This window comes from Haemorhous mexicanus, chromosome 22, assembly GCF_027477595.1.
Source record: "Haemorhous mexicanus isolate bHaeMex1 chromosome 22, bHaeMex1.pri, whole genome shotgun sequence".
Classification (NCBI taxonomy): Eukaryota; Metazoa; Chordata; class Aves; order Passeriformes; family Fringillidae; genus Haemorhous; species Haemorhous mexicanus.
The window spans coordinates 6,890,798-6,909,442 of NC_082362.1; the positions used below are offsets into that span (position 1 = coordinate 6,890,798).

General features: G+C 51.4%; 1 protein-coding gene across 1 annotated transcript in view; it reads right to left on the reverse strand.

Moving 5' to 3' along the window:
* Positions 1-3,625: 3,625 nt before the first annotated feature.
* RTN4RL1 (reticulon 4 receptor like 1) overlaps positions 3,626-18,645 on the reverse strand; it is a 29,559-nt gene continuing 14,539 nt past the window's right edge. Inside the window, exon 2 of the mRNA XM_059866091.1 lies at positions 3,626-6,786. Within this exon, the coding sequence (XP_059722074.1) occupies positions 5,429-6,786 (1,358 nt within the window). The 3' untranslated portion in view covers positions 3,626-5,428. The remainder of the gene's footprint in view (positions 6,787-18,645) is intronic.

Consider the following 18,645-nt stretch of genomic DNA (forward strand, 5'->3'; position numbering starts at 1 on the left):
CTCCTCTGGGAAAAGGGAGGACAGGGATGGATGGGGACCCTGGAGGGGTGCTGCTCCTGGGGCTGCTTTTTTGTGGGCAGAGATGTTTTTGGCTCGTCAGCGTGACTCCTTCCCCAAAACCACACAATGCAGAGTGTGAGCACCTGTGTCCTGCTTCCAGAGCTGCTTTTGCTTCCATCTGTAACCCACAAACTCCAACGCAGTCAGGAATACAACAGCATCACTGGAATCACTGTTCCCACCAGCACTGGTGTCAGTATCTCACGTTTCTCCAAAGCAGGGATGAGCTCAGGGGCTGCTGGATGTGTTAAGGGGGGGGTGGGGGCACAGGGGTTGGTGTCCACCAGCAGGACCTCAAGGAGATAATGATAAAAAGGGAAATAATCTTGGTAATGGGAAATGGGCTCTTGGGAAGTGCTCCTGGGGGAGTGGTTGAAGCTAAGAAAGGGAAAGAATACACAGGCAGGGGATTTAGAGAAGGATAAACTTGAAGGAGTGCAAAAAAAAAGTGTTATTTAGCTGCAAGAAATGTGAAGTGGTGCTTTTGTTCAGCTCTGTCCCTCTGAAGAGGAGCATGTCACAAAGCAACTTTCCGAGACAAAGGAAATAGTCTGGAATTGGTGCAGGGGGGGCACAGGAGTGGTCTGGGAAGTGATGGGGAATACAGGAGAAGCTGTGGTCTCGTGGTGTTGGTTTAGGCTGATAAACTAAAAATTTATTCTCAGTATCCAAGAGGTGTTTGGTTTTTCATCCTGCCTGGGAGGATAAAAGAGATGCAGTGTTGCGTGGTTTCTGATTTCAAAGCATGTACGAAAAGCTCCATATTAGCAATTATGGGATGAAACTGTGGAAAAGTGCTACAAAGGAGAGAAAATTGGCTCCGACTCAGGAAACGGGATTCTGCCGCTGGGAGTGAGTTCCCAGAGGCACAGTCTGGGGTCTTTTCTGGGCTCTCTGGTGTTTATTTTTTTTAATGGAAAGGATTTGCATGAGCAGCCCAAAGTCAGAGTGCTAAAGCTGGCTGATGGAGGGAAGGGGAAAGCAGCCACAGAGACTGGGACTGGTCTCATCTTCCAGAGCAGCACAGACTGGAGAGCACTCAAGGAAAGGCAAATTGATGAGCAAATAAAGGCTCAGGTGATGTTTTTCCAAGGTGGGGGGGGGGGGGTGTGGAGCTCACAGCTGAGCAGTGGGGAGCTCCTGGCAGTGTCTGCCCAGGCAACAGGGCCTGTCTGCCCCCACCATGAGAGGGGATCAGAGCACATCCAAAGGATGAGCTTGTGATAGGAGCATGGAAGGGTTCAGAATGTATAGAATCATGGAATCATTTAGGTTGGAAAAGGCCTCTGTGGTGATAAAGTCCAACAGCTAGCCCAGCACAGCCAAGGCCACCAGTAAACCATGTCCCCAAGTGCCACATCCACAGGTCTGTTAAATCCCTCCAGGGATGGGGACCCCAAGCCAGCTGCCCTTGGCTTTCTTTCCCACCTGGGCTCAAGTTCAGCCAGTGCTGGGCAGCACCTCCAGGTCCTTTCCCACTGGGCACCTCTCCAGACACTGCCCCAGCCCTGTAGGTGTTGTTGTGACCCAGGTGCAGCACCTGCCACCACCCTGGCCTCTTTGAACCTCATCCCGTTGGCCTCAGCCCATCCTTCCAGCCCATCACCTCCAGTGGCTTCCCAGCACTTTGGGGATCAGCTCTTTGATCACCTTGGGTGTCTGGGAGCAACTCTAATGAGATCCCAAGTTTCTCCAACTTATCTCCAGCCTGAGTCAGACAATCTCTGGCAGTCAGGGTTATACCTGAGTCCGCTCCACTGGAGAGCTGCTGCTGCAGAGGAGAGGGGATTTCTGCCAGGCCTCAGAGCAACATTCAAAATGCATGAAGACATGCTGTAGGAAGGAGCTGGGGGAAAGACACACGAGTGTGAACCCGGGGCCGTGGTGAGCTGAGCCACGCAGCTGGGAAGTTCATTATCGAGCCTGAGTGTCAGAGCATGCCATAAAAATTTAGTTTATCCTCAAAGAGCTGTGGTCGTGGAAGAAGGATGGGAATGGGGAGGGATGGCAGCTGAGGAGGAGACAGGAGGAATATCAGGAACCTGTGTGCCCTGGTTTGGGCTGGGTTGGTTGATTTTCTTTCGAGGAGCTGTGGTTTGGGTTTGGGAGGAGAATAATGCTGATAACACGTGGATTTTTTTGTTGTTGCTCAGCAGTGTTTGCCCTGAGTAGAGGACTTTTCTGCTCCTCTGAGGATGCTGTGGGGCACAATAAACTGGGAAGGGACAGCTGATCCCAACTGGCCAATGGGATGTCCTAAACCAGATGGAGTCATGGTCAGTGTATAAACTGAGGGCCACGGCTGAGGCACTGGCTGGGCATCAGCAGGGGGTGAGCAACTGCGTTGTGCATCACTCGGCTTGCATATTCCAATTCTATTGTTGCTATCATTATTCCTCCCAGTTCTGTCCTATTAAACCAGCCTTATCTCAAGCCATGAATGTCACTAGTATTTTTCCCAGTCCTCTCCCCCATTCCAGCACGGCCCTATGGTGTTCAGCTGCCTGCCAGGTTAAACCACAACGCCATGTCAAGAGACTTCTCCTATTTAGCAGTGTATCATGTCTCCCTTCTGGTTTTTAAACAGTTGCCTTTATCACTAGGAGTTAGAGCACTTGATTGACAAGGCTTGTAATACACCGTGGAGTTGCCTTTATTTTTCCTACATGTTAAAGGAAAAGATACTAAAAATACAATTATGGTTTTGAGCCAGGCGTAGTCTGTTCTAATATAATTCATCTCAAAGACTATCCACCGTGCCTGCTGCACCCAAATCATTTATAAAACATTAGCATCTCCTGTGCTGACATTTCACTCCTATATTACAGGAGTTACACGCAGACTTAAAAAAAAATTAATAAAGTGCTTCTCTTCTTCATTCTCCCACTGAGAGCTTTGATTTCCAGAGTATGAAACGAAATAACCAACATAACAACATGCTCCACTTCTGAGGGACAGTGCCAGACTCATTCAGTTGCTATTGGTTATAGAGAGTAGGACATGAGGGAGCTATTTCAGACCACGGATTATTTGTTCTGGCTGCATTGGACATCCCTTTAGTGGAGCTTTAGAGCCCTGTAGACAGAAAAGTTTGGGTAGGAGCTGGAAGGCAGAGGGCTTGATGAAGTAACCTCTTCCTTTCTCCTCCCAGAATTACTCTTGCTATTCCCCAAGAAGGGTGTTTAAAAGAGAAGCATCCAAGCCTCTGGCTTTCCTTGCTTGCAAGATGGACAGAGGAGGCCGTGCCCCTCCAGCTTCCCCCTCTCAGCATCCAGCTGCTTGTAAACACAAGTGCATCGGGGAATTTTCTGCTTCTCTTTTCAGTGGGAGTTTCCCTTTCCATTTCCAGATACCTCCAAGGGATCTGCCACTGAGTAAATACTCTCTCCTCTTCCCCAAAGTGGTTGGGAGAGCAGATTTCCCCAGCTGGCCCATCCTTCCTGGAGCCAATTGTGTGTCTGATGGAAAACTGCAGCTGGTTTTTTTTCACCATTTCCAGCCCCCCACCTGAGCCACAGGCTTGAAACACCACCACAGAGATATGGTTATGCAAAGAACAGAAGCCTTTTCTTGTCCAAGATCACTTTTATTTCCCTTGTTTCATTAACTTCAGTGTCTGTTTGGTCTCACACATCCACGCTGACAGGGAATTCACACCAACTGCAGAATCTGGGCAGCACCCCCCGAGCCCACAGGCCGCCGTCGGTGGAGCTGCCGGCTCTGCCATGCCCCCGACCAGCAAACACATCCCTCCAGCACATGGTTTAACCCAGGAAGAGGGGAACAGGGTGCCCTGCTCCCTCTCCTCCACCTCCCCACAACCCCCTTTGTACAGCTCTCTTGGACCACGGATTTCTCTCTCCTGCCATGGACCAGAAACCTCGGGCACCGCGCTTCTCGCCGGCCCTCTACAAGCTGTAGCTTCCCCCTACTCTGACTCTTCCAGAATCTGTTCCTTTTAAGAAACAAAACCCCTCCTGACTCTGTCAGGTCTGTCTGCAGCCTGGGAGCTGCTCCTTGCTGCCCCAGTGAAAACCTTAGTCCAGCTATAAAGGTCCTCACGCCACTGCCACGGCTGGGAAGCCCCTCTCTGCCTCCAGCCCCAAAACCAGCCCCTTTCCTCCCCGGGGCCTCGAGTGCTCTCCGGAGACAGAGCTCTATGGCTCTATTTATTTGGGCTAATTAATCTCTCTCTCTCTCTCTCTCTCCCACCAGTTACAAATCAGGATGTAAGGGTGAATTTTGGCTCTCTGGGTATGGACTTTGCTGCATCACACACAACCACCCCCCAACCCCTCCCAAAGTTTAGTGCTCTGAATTGCTGAGAACATTGGTCCATTGTGGTTCCCCCGCATGAACTGAGCCCGCCCGATGGCTTTCAGCATCTGTAGGCACTGCTGCCGGTTTGTTTTCTCAAGGAAAAAAAAAAAATCATATACTGGTCTGCTATAAATTCAATAATACAATCCTTAGTTCTGAAGATACAGTTTCCATATAGTTTATAAACATTGTAAGACATACATATGGATAATTGAGGGGAAGAGGGGGAGCCTGTGCAATTGTTGGGGTGTTTTTCTCAGATGTGTGAACATGGTTACAAAAAACACACCTCCTGCAGGTACCTCATTTCTTTACGTGTTGGGTTTGTTGGGGTTTGGTTTTTGTTTTTGTTTGTTTTTTTTTTTTTTTTGTTAAATTCCACCTCTAATCAGTCTTTCCTTTGGTTGTCGGCTACTCCAAGCCCAGCAGGCAAGCCCTGTTCTGCTGTAATGCCTGAGATATTCAGGGGTTTGAGATTGTCTTCTAAGAGATTCCCAGCCAACTTTGGCCTCTGGGTTTGGAGCCAAAAGGGCTAAAACGTGGGAGAACCAAATGTCCTTATTACATCGGTATCAGTGTCCTTGCACTCGCTTTCAGAGAGAAACAGTGTAGGCTTAATCGGTGATGGTTTTTACAGCAATTATGTTCCTTTCGGTAATTGGAGGGGTCGTTCGGAGCGCTCTCAAACGAACGGGATTTCACAAGAGCATGGATACAGTCCATTTGTCTGGGTGCTGTCACCGACGAATTGGTTACCATCCCTGTTATCTGCTTTTTTTGTAAGGTTGGCTTTTTTGTTGTTATTGTTGTAGGTGCTCGGTTAGGCTGTTTGTGACAAGGTGTGATAATGCCTTTTAATCTGCTCCCGCTGCGCTCGGCACAGTCCGGCCGGGCACGGAGACAACCCTCAGAAGCCGAGACAACGTTCTTCCCTTCGCCAGGCCAACGCTGAGCCACGTACAAAAAAACAAGAAGAAAAGAAACTCTGGTCCTTTGTAGATTGGTGGCAGTACAGCTCCGCTCCGTCCGCGGCCGGGGCTGGGGAGGCTCAGCGGATGACGGCCGCCAACACCACCAGAAAAACCAGGAGCGACGCCCTGAGCCCCGGGCAGCCGGCGGCCTGCTGGACCCCGCTGGGCGGGCGGATGGGCGTCCGCCGGGTGCACTTACCCTTGCGCTTGGGGGACAGCGTGGGCATGGCCCCGAAGCTGTATTTGTGCTGATAATCAGGCACATAGTCTGGCACCTCCTGCCCGTGTTTGCGCGGCCCCAAGGACACCGGTTTGGAGGTGCGGTTGCGGCTTTTGTGGCTGGTGCAGTTCTTGCCGGGTTTGCGGTAGCCCGGCCTGGAGCCGGGCGGGCCGGGGGGCTGGTGCAAACTGTTCTCAGCCCCTCGCTCCTTCCCCTTCTCCTTGGAGGAATGGTGAGGGTGGTGGGATTTGGAGGCTCCTCTGTCCGCCGTAGAGAAGGTGTGTGTTTTCATCTGGTGGAGCGACTCGGACCCTGAACAGTTCCTAAAGTCTTCTGCTCTTAGCACCTTGAGGTCCTTGCCGTGCATCTGCTCGGGGGACTCGCAGATGACGCTGGAGCTGGAGCCTCTGAACCTGTGCAGCCATTCCCAGAGGGAACGGGCTTTGCAGTCGCAGCTCCATGGGTTCCCGTTCAGCCTGAGAAACTCCAGGGCTCCCAGGTGGGCCAGGCAGTCCCCCTGCAGCTCCGAGAGGCTGTTATTGAACAGGAAAAGGGTGGTCAATCTTCGGAGGTCATGAAAAGCCCGCCTATGAATCCACTGCAGCTGATTTTGATGGATGAGCAGCCGATCCAGGTTTATTAGTCCCCTGAACGTGTTCTGATGGAGGCTCCAGAGCTTGTTTCCATGGAGAAAAAGATGGCTGAGGTTAACCAAGTCAACAAAAATATCATCCTGAAGGAACTCAATGTGGTTGTCTTGCAGGTAAAGGTATTGCAGGTTGTGGAGGCCACCGAAAATCCCGCTGGGGAGAGAGCTCAGCCCGCACTTGTACAGATACAAGGCGTGGAGTTTCACCAGCCCTTGGAAAGTGTCTGCAGCTAAAGCCCTTAAGTAGCGGTTGTCCCCCAGGTCCAGCTCTTCCAGGTTGATGAACCCGTCGAAGGTGTTGGGGTCGATGAAGGTGATGTTGTTGGAGTAGATCCAGAGGGTGACCATGGAAGGGCTGAAGTGGCCCCGCAGCAGCAAGGTGATCTGGTTGTTTTGGAGGAAGATCCTCTCGCTGTCCTCGGGGATGCCCTCGGGGATGGTGACGAAGTTGTGAGCCTGGCAGCTGACAGTCATCGGGGAGGGGTAGCACACGCAGTCGGTGGGGCAGCCCAGGGCACCGGGCACCTTCAGCCCCAGCAGCACCAGCAGCAGCTCCGCAAACCCCCCTGTGCGGAGAGAGGGGAGAGCGGCGTCAGCGGGAACCGGGCACCTCCCGCCCACCCATCGCTGCTGTGGAGACTATTCCGGGTGAAAAACGCCCCCAATTAGCTCAGCCCTCCTCTCTGCTCATGAATTACCCACGCGGCTGTGATGAGTAGGCTCATCACCCACGGCAGCTAAAACGTGATGTATGGAGTACTCCCTGCCTCCTCTCCCTGCCTGCAACAGGCGCCTGGTTGTGTTCCCAGCCCGGAACGGGCAGGAGAAACTTTCTCGGTGAGAATTCACGCTGGCAGAGCAGACAGCAGAGCCCCTTTGCCTGCAGGCAAGGAAACGCCGCGGTGTGAGAGCAAACAGGGGAAATTCAAACCCTCGCAGGTGTACCCACTCCTCTTGAAATGCATCTGTTAAATCGCCTGCACATATCGGAGAGGAAAAGCTGCAGAGATTCAGCAATTCCCAGCGAACTACCTAAAATTACACGTGTGCAGCGCATCCCACTCCCCCCAAAGGCACAGACCCATCCCCACCGTCTCCTTTCACTACAGTTGTTAGACACCACCATCCACCCCGAAACCCGAGTGATTTACAGGGAAATATGTTGTCAGCAGTTGGTGGAAAAGGCTGAGCCGAAAACTCCGTTTGGAAGTGGGATGCTCAGGCATATTTTTAAATGGATGTCCTGTGGCAAAGCATATTGCATCCTCTAATGCTACAGAATGTGCCTGTGACTGGAGCTTTCTCGCAGCAGAGAAGCAGAGAACGAGGCAGAACCGTCCCCTCCCTCTGCTCAGCTCCTCAGAGCTCGGGTTTCGCCGCCCCGCTCCCGTCTCTCTCCCACTCCTCGCACCAGGATTGCTTTCAGGCTATTCCTTCTGCGCCGAGTGGCTTTTCAGACTCATTGCACCAGACTTGTCATTTCTCATTCAGATTTTCCTCCTAGATTTGGCTTTTTCCTCTTACACGCAAAATTTGCTCATGTCTAATGAATTCTGCCTCTGGACTTTGCAGGGAAAAGGAGTAACAGCGGAGCAGCACACAGCTGCCGGTGCCATCCTGCCCACGAGTCCTACTCAGCTTGTACTAATCTGAAAAACGAGAGTGGAAGTGGAGTTCATCTCTAATTACTCCACGTCGTTATCACCAGCTAGTCCAAGAGCCAGGACCCCTTGGGCTTTGACAGTCCCTCTTTCCAGTGCCTACAGTCTAATACGAGTTGGAGGCACAAAAACCTCACTGTATTCCTATTAATTGTGTTTGAAATACAACTGCGTGGTTGCTGTTGCCTTTCCCCTGGTATGGAGATCTATTGCTGTTTAGTTAACAGCAGGTGACCCGTCCATCTAGACCCATCCTTTCGAGGCAAAGTTGCCACATATTTTAGATAAACTGGGTTATTCAGACTCTCCATAAATCACCAGTAAGAGCCAGTCATCGCTGACTGGGTGGTTAATAGGGAAAAAAATAGCATCGCTGCCCAAAGCATGGGATGGAGCCTTGCCTGGGAATGGGAATGAGGGGGATGACTTCCAGGCACTGCCCTTCAGAAACGAAGCACGGGCTACCAGGAGGGATGTCTCATCCCTGCGCCACTGCCAAAAAGGGCTGGTGAGTCGGGAACGCTGAATTCGCGACAACTCCTACGGCTGTGTAGGAAAAGGAACATTCTCCAAGTCACTGCCGTAGCATTTTGGCTTTGCTGTCGTGCCTCTGCACCATGAGCGAGTGGCTGTGCTGGTGGGAGCATCGTGCTGACTCCCCAGAGCTCCCTGCCAAAACAGGAGCCCTGGCTGCCACTCACAGCCTGGGAAACAGCGGTGTCCTGAGGATATTGCGATTATCCTCCGATGGGAGAGATAAAGCAGTGTTTGCAGATATGTTCTGCTGGGTTTTTTAACTCGAGGATGTGCTCCACCAAGGTGGGACGGCTCCACGTCCCCCGTCTTACCTCGGTGACACCGGAGCACGGCGCCTTCCGTAGGTCTGATGTTTATTAGTAAAACCCTGCCAGGCACAAGTGCTGTGACGATCTCCCACATGCAGAGTCTGTTATTGCAAATACCAAATCACAAGGGTCTGAATCAATAAACCATCTCCCAGCTACACGCAGCAGGTTGGAAGATTACATATTGCTTCCAAACAACAGTTTTATGCGCTCTTCCGTGACACGACAGTTGCCAGGCTAACGGGATTACTGACGGGAGGTGGAGCTGGGCAGGGATCTGGGAGCATACAGGATTTCACGTGTAGGGATGGTGATGACAGGAGGCTGTTAGCAATGCATGGTGATGGACCAAGGCAGCCCGGGCCTCCCTGGAGCATGGCCAAGGTAGAGGCTCCTGCCGAAAGGGAACGCAGCGTTTAACAGCTCGCTGCCTGCGGGGATAACTCCGGAGGTAAAGGTCAGAGGGAACTGAGTCCATCTCCTTAATTAACAGGAGGCTGTGAGTTAATGGCTGGAGCTCCTATGGAGAGAGAGATGGGATTCCTGCAGCCAGGGATGGTGGTGAGGATAGGCTGGGGTTGTTACTGGCTCTCAGCTTCCCGAGAATAGGATGGTGGGAAGAAAAGACAAGGATGTCTTTCTCCGTGTTGGAACTTGGGAGTAAGGAGAATGGGGAAACAGAAGGATGGATGCTTAGAAAAAATGGGTGAAGAGGGGAGCAGGACTTGGAAAGGGAGTAGTTTTACATTAGGTATAATGAAGGAATTTTCCTTGTCAGGGTGAGGCCCTGGCACAGGCTGACCAGAAAAACTGTGGCTGCCCCATCCCTGGAAGTGTCCAAGGCCAGGCTGGATGGGGCTTGGAGCAACTTGGTCCTAGTGGAAGGTGTCCCTGCCCTAGATGTTTTTTAAGGTCCCTTCCAACCCAAAGCAATCTGTGATTCCTTGAAGGTCTGGACTCCCCAGAGGATGCACACAAGGCCTGTGGTCTCATCAAGGAGGCCTTCCCTCCAAGCCTGTAAAACCTGCTTAGTGCTGTGAGAAGCTGCTCCTGGCATGCTCTGGGACTGATCCCAGTTTAAATCTGGGAATGAGATCCCCAAAAAGCAAAGAGGTCATGGAGCCATGAAGCTCCTGAGGCTGGTAACACCAGCACTGGGATATCCAGCAGCTAAATCCCACAGGGGTGTGACAGCCAGGAGCACTTGGGTCTCATTGGGCTTCCCAGACTGGAAAACACCATGGGAGCCCCCGAGAGGCCCCAGCCCAGCTCTCCTGAGAGTATGACCCTGTCTAACTTGTTATTCCTGACTCAGCCCTTTCAACTTCATCTTGTAGAGGTTGTGAGGCACATGGAGGGTCACCAGCCCGAGTGTCAGAGCTCACCGGGGAGGGAGAGCTTCAAAAGCAGCACAGAAAAATCCTCCAGGAACCTGCTGGTGAAGTGAGTAAAACCAAATCCCCGCTGACATGGATAAAACCAGCAAAGGGGTGTTTATCTGCTGCCTTTCTCCCACTGATGTGCTGTGTCACCCGGCCTCTGCTCGAGTCCTTCTGCTGCCTCCTGCCTCTGACTGAGGTTTCAGTGATTGGAATGAATTCGTCTGACTGTCCAAACCATTTCCCATGTAACATCCCTCTAATTGGGCATTAATTAGGCATCAGTTAATGAATGCTTGAAATAATTTATCTTTGGATGCGTCCAGTTTGCAGTCTTACTTTTAACAGCATTAGACTCATTATTAGATTAACATCTTTATAAATGTTCTCCATTACCTGCTTGTTTCCATTGTCTTGGCCTTATTACTGAGAGTGAAAATCACTCCTCCCACATGCATTATTGATGAGTAAGGACTTTCTATATGTAGCACGGGATTAATTGTTATACAGTGTAATGCATTTAGCGTGAAGCCTCAATTTGTGCAGGAGCTGAAGGCAGCCAGAAGAATGCAGACACCCGGAGCCAGCATGATCAGCCAGACACTGCACATCCCTCTCCAGCCCAGACCAGGTTCCTCCCAGGCCGGTGCCAGCACAGGAAGAAATTCGAAAAAAAAACCACCAAAAACCCCTGGTTTGATACCCAGGATCAAAGACAGATGGTTTGAAGGGTTGGAGCACTTCTCTGCCCCCACGGCAGGGACTCTTGACTCTGCAGTGCCACTTGCTCCAGAGAGCCAGGTGTACCTGCCCCAGCAGTTTTCTTGCTTTTAAGGTTTAGAACACTTTACTGTACCTCTGAGCCAGGCAGGGGCTCGGTTTCTTTAGAACATGATGCCACTTAATTTCATTAGGAGGCTCAGACTCGAGGCCAAGACATGACTTAGGACAAGGATGGGTTTGTCCCTGGTGGGGGATGCACCTGCAGGACAACCCCAAAAGACAGCCCTGCCACAAACCCCAGCACCCCCTCTTGGTGAGCTGCTTCTCCCAGATGGATATTTTCACCTCTCCACCCGGACAAGCTTATGTGGGTCAGAGCCTGTCTAATTCTCCAGCAGGAGAATCCGCTCTCGAGGATGGAGCAGGTTGCTTCTCTTCCAAATCTCTCCTAAACCCACCATCTGCTTTGGGAGACCCATCTTAGCTCATGTCTACATGCAACTTGACTGCCTGCTTACTGTGTCCATTACTGGGGCTGCTCAAGCTGTTAGATTTATAAGCTCTTTAGAGCAAAGCCCTCGTCTTCTGGTTGCTGATTTATGTATCTTTACTGCCATAAAACACTATGTATAGCTACTACATAATATAAATAATAATACTTAACCAGAGTGCGCTACAAGTGGGGACAAAGCATCTGCTCACAGCTGGGATTATCAAAAAGGGAGAAGCTTCCTCATCACTCACCCTCCTTTGAGGCCAAACTCACACCTGCTCTAACACCAGCACCTCACTGAGCTCTACACAGAGATTTTCCTGTCCTGTTCCCACCCTGGATCTATCAAAGGATTTTTCAAAATCCACCCCTAACAAGCTGGTGCACAAAGACATGACTACAACCCCCGGGGGGAAAGTACACTTTGAAACTTGGGAACGACCTCAGAATTGGATGTTCACATAGAGAGAAACTGTTGTTTAGGGAGAAAAAGCAGCCTCAAACGCTCACAATTTCATCAGCTAAGTGAAGGACGATGAAAGGCAAGGACAGAGTAGCAAAAGCAACTGGGCACGAGCCAAGAGCCAGACTCAGGATCTGGGACGGTTCGACAAAGCAGTGTCAGACCCTGCTTAGCAGCTGCAGGGTTTATTTCCTCTTATTCTTCTTCTTCTTCTTTTTTTTTTTTTTTTTTTTTTTGCAACACAGAGGATAAAATAAACACACCCGTGCTGACTGTCACAAAGCCTAAATTCCCCAGCGAGCAGCAGCTCCCTTTCAGCCTCTGTGCAAAGCCCCTTAGGTGCTGCCCCACGGTCCTGCAGCAGGAGCATCCTCACTGGGATTGCTCCCAAAACATCAGCTGCAGCTCCCAGCACCAGGACACGAGGCTTTGCTTTCTGCACGAGCTGCTTTTCAGCCAGAGAGTGGCAGCCACCCATCCACCTTCATCATTTTATTATTTTTTTTTTTGCGACCGGTGTCATAAATAACTGACAGATCCCAGCTGTTTGGAGTTATGGTTTCTGATGGAGTGACAGCTGCTCCCAATCCCCCAGTCATCACCCCGGCAGTTCTGGAACATTTCAGCAACATAAAAATCATTGGAGATAATTTCGGTTTTGCATAATTTGGTTAGGCAAGCTGTGATTTAATGGCAATTATGACCTCCGAGGCAGAAGATGAGCTTGGAGGCTACTGGCTTCACACGGCTTTAGCTCGGGGTGCAGCATCAGGGATGTTCCAGGGAGATGGCACTACAAGGAAAAAAAACCTTCTCCAGCAGCTGGAAATTGCCTTCCTTGGCTGGCAAGTGGAAACACTGTTCCCACAGGAAGAAGCATACAAGGAAATTTGGAAGGAGTAGTGCTAAGGAAAGCTTTGGGAAGAGACTGGTGCCAGAAGATGCATCAGGAGGTACCTTTTAAAGGAAAGCCAGGAAAGGGCTGTAGACTGGGGAGTGCCTTTGCAAACCCTTCTGTGTCACCAGTATCTTGTGTGTTAACTGGTACAAATGTCCTCTTGTCACTCTGAGAGCAAATCCTCCTCCTGTGACTGAGATGGGAGAGCTGGAATCAGGAATGGGCTGCCTTTGCAGGCAGCTGCCTGCTCTGGGCACTGCCCTCTGCTCTCCCCTCTCAGAGGGCTTCTCCTGCTCTGGGCTGTGTTGCCTCCTCTCCCTGGGTGCTCCTCACCCATCCCAGAGCCCCTTGGTTTGCATTTCTCCAGCTGAGACTGAAAGGAGCAAACTCTTGGGCAGCCAAGCTGTGCTGGGAGGTCAGCTGAGGATGGAGACCCCTGCTCAGGAGCTCTGGGGACATCATGGTGTTTCTGGCTGGGGGCAAAACGTGGCTTAACAGCAGGAACAACTTTTGTTTGGAGCTGAGAAGGTCCAATTTCCCCACTCTATCATGACTGTCAACCAGAATGGGGTTTGCTGTGAGCTCAAGCTCAGGGCAGAGACCCAGAGCCAGCAGCACCCCAAAATCCAGTCCTTTAGAGTGCTGCAACTCCAGTTTACATTTGCTGACCTAGTAACTGGAGCTGCTCACCTTCCCCCACCCAAGTCAAGGCCAAGGTCACCTGGAAGTTTCTGGATGGTGGTCATTAACTCCTATTGCAGTTTGAAACCAGACCATAAATTTCATAGTGTAATAATGTAAAAATCAATAACTCTGTTTGAAACAATAGCTTTGTCTTCCATTTCAGGCAGCTCTGATATCTCCCCACAGACCACGTCCCTCTGAATCACACAAACAAAGAGAGAGGAGCCATGGGTGGTGGGGCTGCTGCTCCCCTGCCAGGTGCCCAGTCCCTCCATAGTTACAGATTCAATTAGTTCATTTATTCCTCTCTTGCAGTTAAACTCGAGGATGATTGAACAGGAAAAAATAAGGAGCCTTTTATGCTCAGTCTCTCTGACATCCCGTCCAACACGGCGTCCCTGAGGCTTTCCATGTGAGAGCTGCCCACACCCCTGCTCTCCATTGCCATGGGCAGCAGGGCCAAAACCCAAAACACTTCTGGAAAGATGCAGAACCAACTCACACAGACAAAAACCAATGAAAGTCCGCTCTTCTCCTGCTCTGGCTTTCCGGGCGAGGGAGGTCTGGCTTGCTCTGCTTGCTTATTTTCTGTTGTTTGCTGTAGCACTGGCTCAAAATATACATCGAGAAGCAGGATTGTCTTTCACATGTTGGTGGATGTGTGATCCTCAAAAACAAATTAGCACCGATTCACTTCTATATAGAGTGCAGCCGTCAGGGAATCACTCCTGAATTCACAGTGAAGGAAAGTAATAATGCTTCCAGCGTGCTAATCCTCTCCAAGAGCAGCCCCTGAACTCTCTCCTGGTGCTGGAGGCACCATTGGAAATTACAATTGTACTGAAAAAATAATAAATAAATGCAGAAATTGGCAGGGTTTGTGCTAGTCCAGAGGATTTGTACCCTAATGTGGAACTCCCTGTTTAATTAGCACTCCTCTCTGTCTGCATCTCCTCCTCCTGCTCTCAAGCTAAAGAAAAAGGGGGAAAAAAGGAGGTCAATGGTGGAAGTGGCTGTGGGATTGAAACTTGGCTGTAGAAACTTGTTTAATTTAAATGCTTCTTTCAGGACTAACACAGGCAGAAGCAGAGGGAGTGTAGAGTGGGTTTTCCCAGTATAATCTGCTCTGCTTCACCCCAGTTCTGAGCACACCCTTCATGGCAGGGATGCCCTTGGTGGAAAACTGCAGTGGGATGCTGCTGGTCCTGTGGCTGCAGGCACAGGGAGCAACCCCAGTGCCTCAGCTTTGGGAGAAGAGTGTTGAAATCAGAGCCTGGGCTGCTGCTTGTAGCAGTTGGAGACAAATCTTTGGGATGGGATCATTGGGATGGGATGGGATAGAATATTTCTGTTGGAAGGGACCTACAATGGTCATCTGCTCCATCTGCCAGAAAGCTAAAGCTTGTTATTAAGGGCACTGTCCAAATGTCTTTGGAACACTGACAGGCTTGGGGCATCAGCCACCTCTCCAGGAAACCTGTTCCAGGGTCTGACCACCCTCTCAGGGAAGAAATGCTTCCTAATGTCCAGTCTAAACCTCCCTCGGTGCAACCACTCCCACATGTCCTGTCCCTGGACATCAGAGGAGACAGACCATCCTCTTTTCCTGGGTCTGCTGCAGGGTTTATTGTGCCCCCGTGCCTCACCCCACTGTGCATCTCAAAAGCCACTGGGACCTTTTTGGAATGCAGGAATGCTGGAGGGAAAGGCACGAGTCAAATCCTTGGGTCCTGCTGTGGCTGGAGGTGTCAGTGCACACCAGGATGCCCCTGCTTCTCCAGGTGGGAACAGCATGGACCAGGGAACACCCTGAGCAGGATTCCAGGCGTGGACAGGAGTTTCACCAGCTATTGGCACTGCTGCCCCGACCCCCAGCAGGCAGCAGGCTGGTCCCCAGCACAGGACAGGGCTCTGGCAGGACTTGCCAGCAGCCTGCAGTGAAGCCAGGATAGAATTTGGCAAAGGACAGGGAGATCTCGAGGTCCTTAAGAAGGGACTAATAATTCCAATTGCCCCCGAGGAAAGAAATACAGGAAGATGACTCGAGCTTAGTGGATTGTCTGAGGCGTCTCAGGGGATCATCAGATACTTCCACTCCCTTTTTGTCCTGAGGTGACAAGTTTTCCTTCCCATTCACAGAAATGCAAAGCAGTTCATTCACAGCAGTAATAAGAACGATGTCCTTTGTAAAACAGCCGGGGAGTGAACCCTTCGAGGTGCTTTACAGCAAAACAATTGCAGATGAAATGACAAAACCCACCCCAGCTGAGCACCAGCCAGATCGGTATCAAACGCTGAACAAGCTCATGTGTAGAGAAAGCAGATTCACCAGCCCCGTTCCCTGCCAGCAGCTGGCCAGGAGCTACGGAGGGTTTCTTTAGGATCAGAAATACAGCCAAAACTGAGCAAATATGAGATGGAAGAGCAAAGTGACAGCTGCCCGGGCTCTCAGTGCACGCTTGGCTGCCCCATCCAGCACACATCCACAGGAGATGGAAAAACTGGAGGCTGTGGAAAAGCAGGGATGTGCTGGATGGATCTTTACCTGGCTGGAGTTGGGAGTGGGCAGCAGCCCAACACAGGGAGGCAAAGATGGTTTCATGCAAGCACAGCTAATAGGGAGGGCATTAGTCCTATAAACTTGTGATCCTGCCAAGGTCCCGACCCCAGCAGTGCCCTGTGCCACCGAGATCCACAGGCAAATTCTGTACCGTGCCTCATGGGCTCTCTTTCATCATCCCTTTTCAGCCTCTCTGCATCTGAGATTTACTGGATGTCCTTGTGTTTGGTGGAGAAGAGGGCAAATTGGAGCCTGTCGTGTACCTTCTTCCTCATTCAGCAGCACATCATTCTGCCTGCAGCAGGGGGGAAGGAGACGGACAGGCAGGCATCAAAGCTGCCGGCTCTGTCACATTTTCTTCCCGCCAACCAAAAAAGAAGTGTTGGCGTCATTTGGAGCCCAGCCCACAGCCTCAGGTCTCTCTCCCACACCCAAAAAGGGCAGCAGCACCTTTCCCTGTGCCCTTGGTCTCCTCTCAGGGCGATGCCACGAGCCCTCCAAGTGAACATCCCTGCGGGTCAGCAGCTGAGTGAACACTACAGATTCCAGCAAAACCCCATCCCCACTGGAGCCAGCATGCTGGGTCATGAGCACGGCTGCCTTTCAGAGACCTCTCCTGTGCTTTGCACTGAACTTTTTACCAGCTCATGAAAAAGGCAGTGATAAAAGCAGAGCAGTGTGAAGAGCTGAGCTGTGCCGCTCCTCTGGCCGGCATCCGGGGCCGTTCGGAGGCTTAATGAGCCGGTAGGAAATGCCATGTGCCCAGTTGGATATTGGGCATTGTCACTCTCCCACACAGCTCTTGGGGTGTGTGGGGATGTGGGGGACCTGAGCACTGAGCAGCAACGCTTTGCCAGCCCCTGGAATCGGAATGTTTGGAGCAGTTGGGTGCTGGGAATTAATGCGCAAGCGATGAACGTGGTGAGGACACGGCGCTCTGCTAATATCCTGCTTTGTCTAGCTCCAGTGCCGGTATTCCATCCCAAAATATCCCCCTGAACATCCCTCTGGGAGTGGACTTTGTGGAGATGCTGCACATCCCCCAGCACCACGCAAATGCCTGCATTAAAAGCTTAATAAAAATAGCTTGATAACGGGATATGTTCCCAGCACCGGCTGCTCTCGAGCCCGCCGCCGATCCTGTGCCTCCAACACAGCAAGGCCAAGTAATTATGGGATGGGGCTGCAAGGTCCTGACAGTCTAATTTCTATTAATTACAGCCTGTGTAGGATCCTGTCACTGTGGAAATGGGAGATGGGGAGATGGGAAATCATTGCAGGGCTGGGAAGATGAAGAAGGTTGGTGGTGCTGAAACATCTGGGCTGGCCACAGCAAGGAGGGGTTTATGGTGAGGAGCAACAGGTTGGGCTGGAAGGAGTGATGGGGATGTTCTACCCTCCTCCTCGTGTTGTGTGGCTCAAATGCATGTTTTGCAAAGTCAAAACAAATTGCAAAGAGTGCAAATCGGCAGTTTTAAGGGAAAAGAAAAGAAAACAAAAATAAGATCTTGGCAGAAGGATAAAGGAAGGCAACTGAAATGCTCATTAAAACTGAGGGGCCCCATTTCCCTGTCCAAGTGGCCACATCTCTGGAGGTTCCCAGATCCTTTGAAATGCTTTGTCAGACAAAGTCTTTCATCCTACCTGATTCTGGCTAAATTCATGGACCCAGAAATTTTCACTGGAAGCGTGAAAGACAGAACAACTCCATTCTGACTTTTCACTTCCCATCTGATCGCTGTTGATACAATTTATTCCTATGACAGCATCTGCTGCTTTCATGGGTTTTTTATTCTGAAGTACAACTCGTCTTTGTTAGTCCCATTTTCAGGCCTTTCATCATTTGAGTCACAACATAAAAGGCATTTAAACACTCCTGCTTGGAAACCAGGCTGGGAGAGGGTGGGAGCAAGGAGATGCCATGTCACCCCAGCCCCAGCCCTCCTCTGGCATGGGATGGGCTGTCCTGTGGGTGTGCCACAACCCTTTTGTGCTCCCACGTGCCTCCTGCCAAGGATGGCAGTGATGGGGAGGCTGTGGTTCCATTTTGGAGTGATGCTGTGAAATCCAGATGTGCTTTGAGGTGCAGAGCCCTGAAGACCACGTCTCTGTTGGGGCAGCATGTCTCTCACCTACCACTGGCCCAAGGAGTGTTTCCAGGGGCTCTGTGCCCTCCTCATCAGCCAAACCTCTCATTAGACAACTAACTGCCTTTTGCTCTGCAGCTCCAGACCAGGCTGTGGTGCTCAGCTCTCCATGTCCCTGTGCTGGGGGGGCTCTGCCACCCCTCAGTGCCACCCATGCCCCTCTGAACTCACCAGGGACCCTTGTCCCCACCAGTGCCAGCAGATCCTGGCATCTGTCGAGCTGCTGGAGGCACTGGGGAGTTCAGAGCCACCCACAGAAAATTGGAGTCTAATAATAGCTCGTGGTGTTGCACCAGCAGAGAGCTGGAACAGCCACGTCTGGCAGGGAGAGGCCACGGCTGGCTCCTGTGTGCTCAGCTGGAAGAACAACGCCTTTCCCGGGATGCTCCTCCCTGCAGCCCCCGCCGTGGCTCACAGACCACTCTCCACACTCCAAGGACTCCCTGCCCCAGCAGCCTGGCTCACACCACTCCCAAACCAGTGCACACGGGGCTCCACGCCTGTGGCAGGGTTTGGACCATGTGGAAAAGCCACTGGGGCACAGAACGGGCAGGACTCACCCACCACACCCC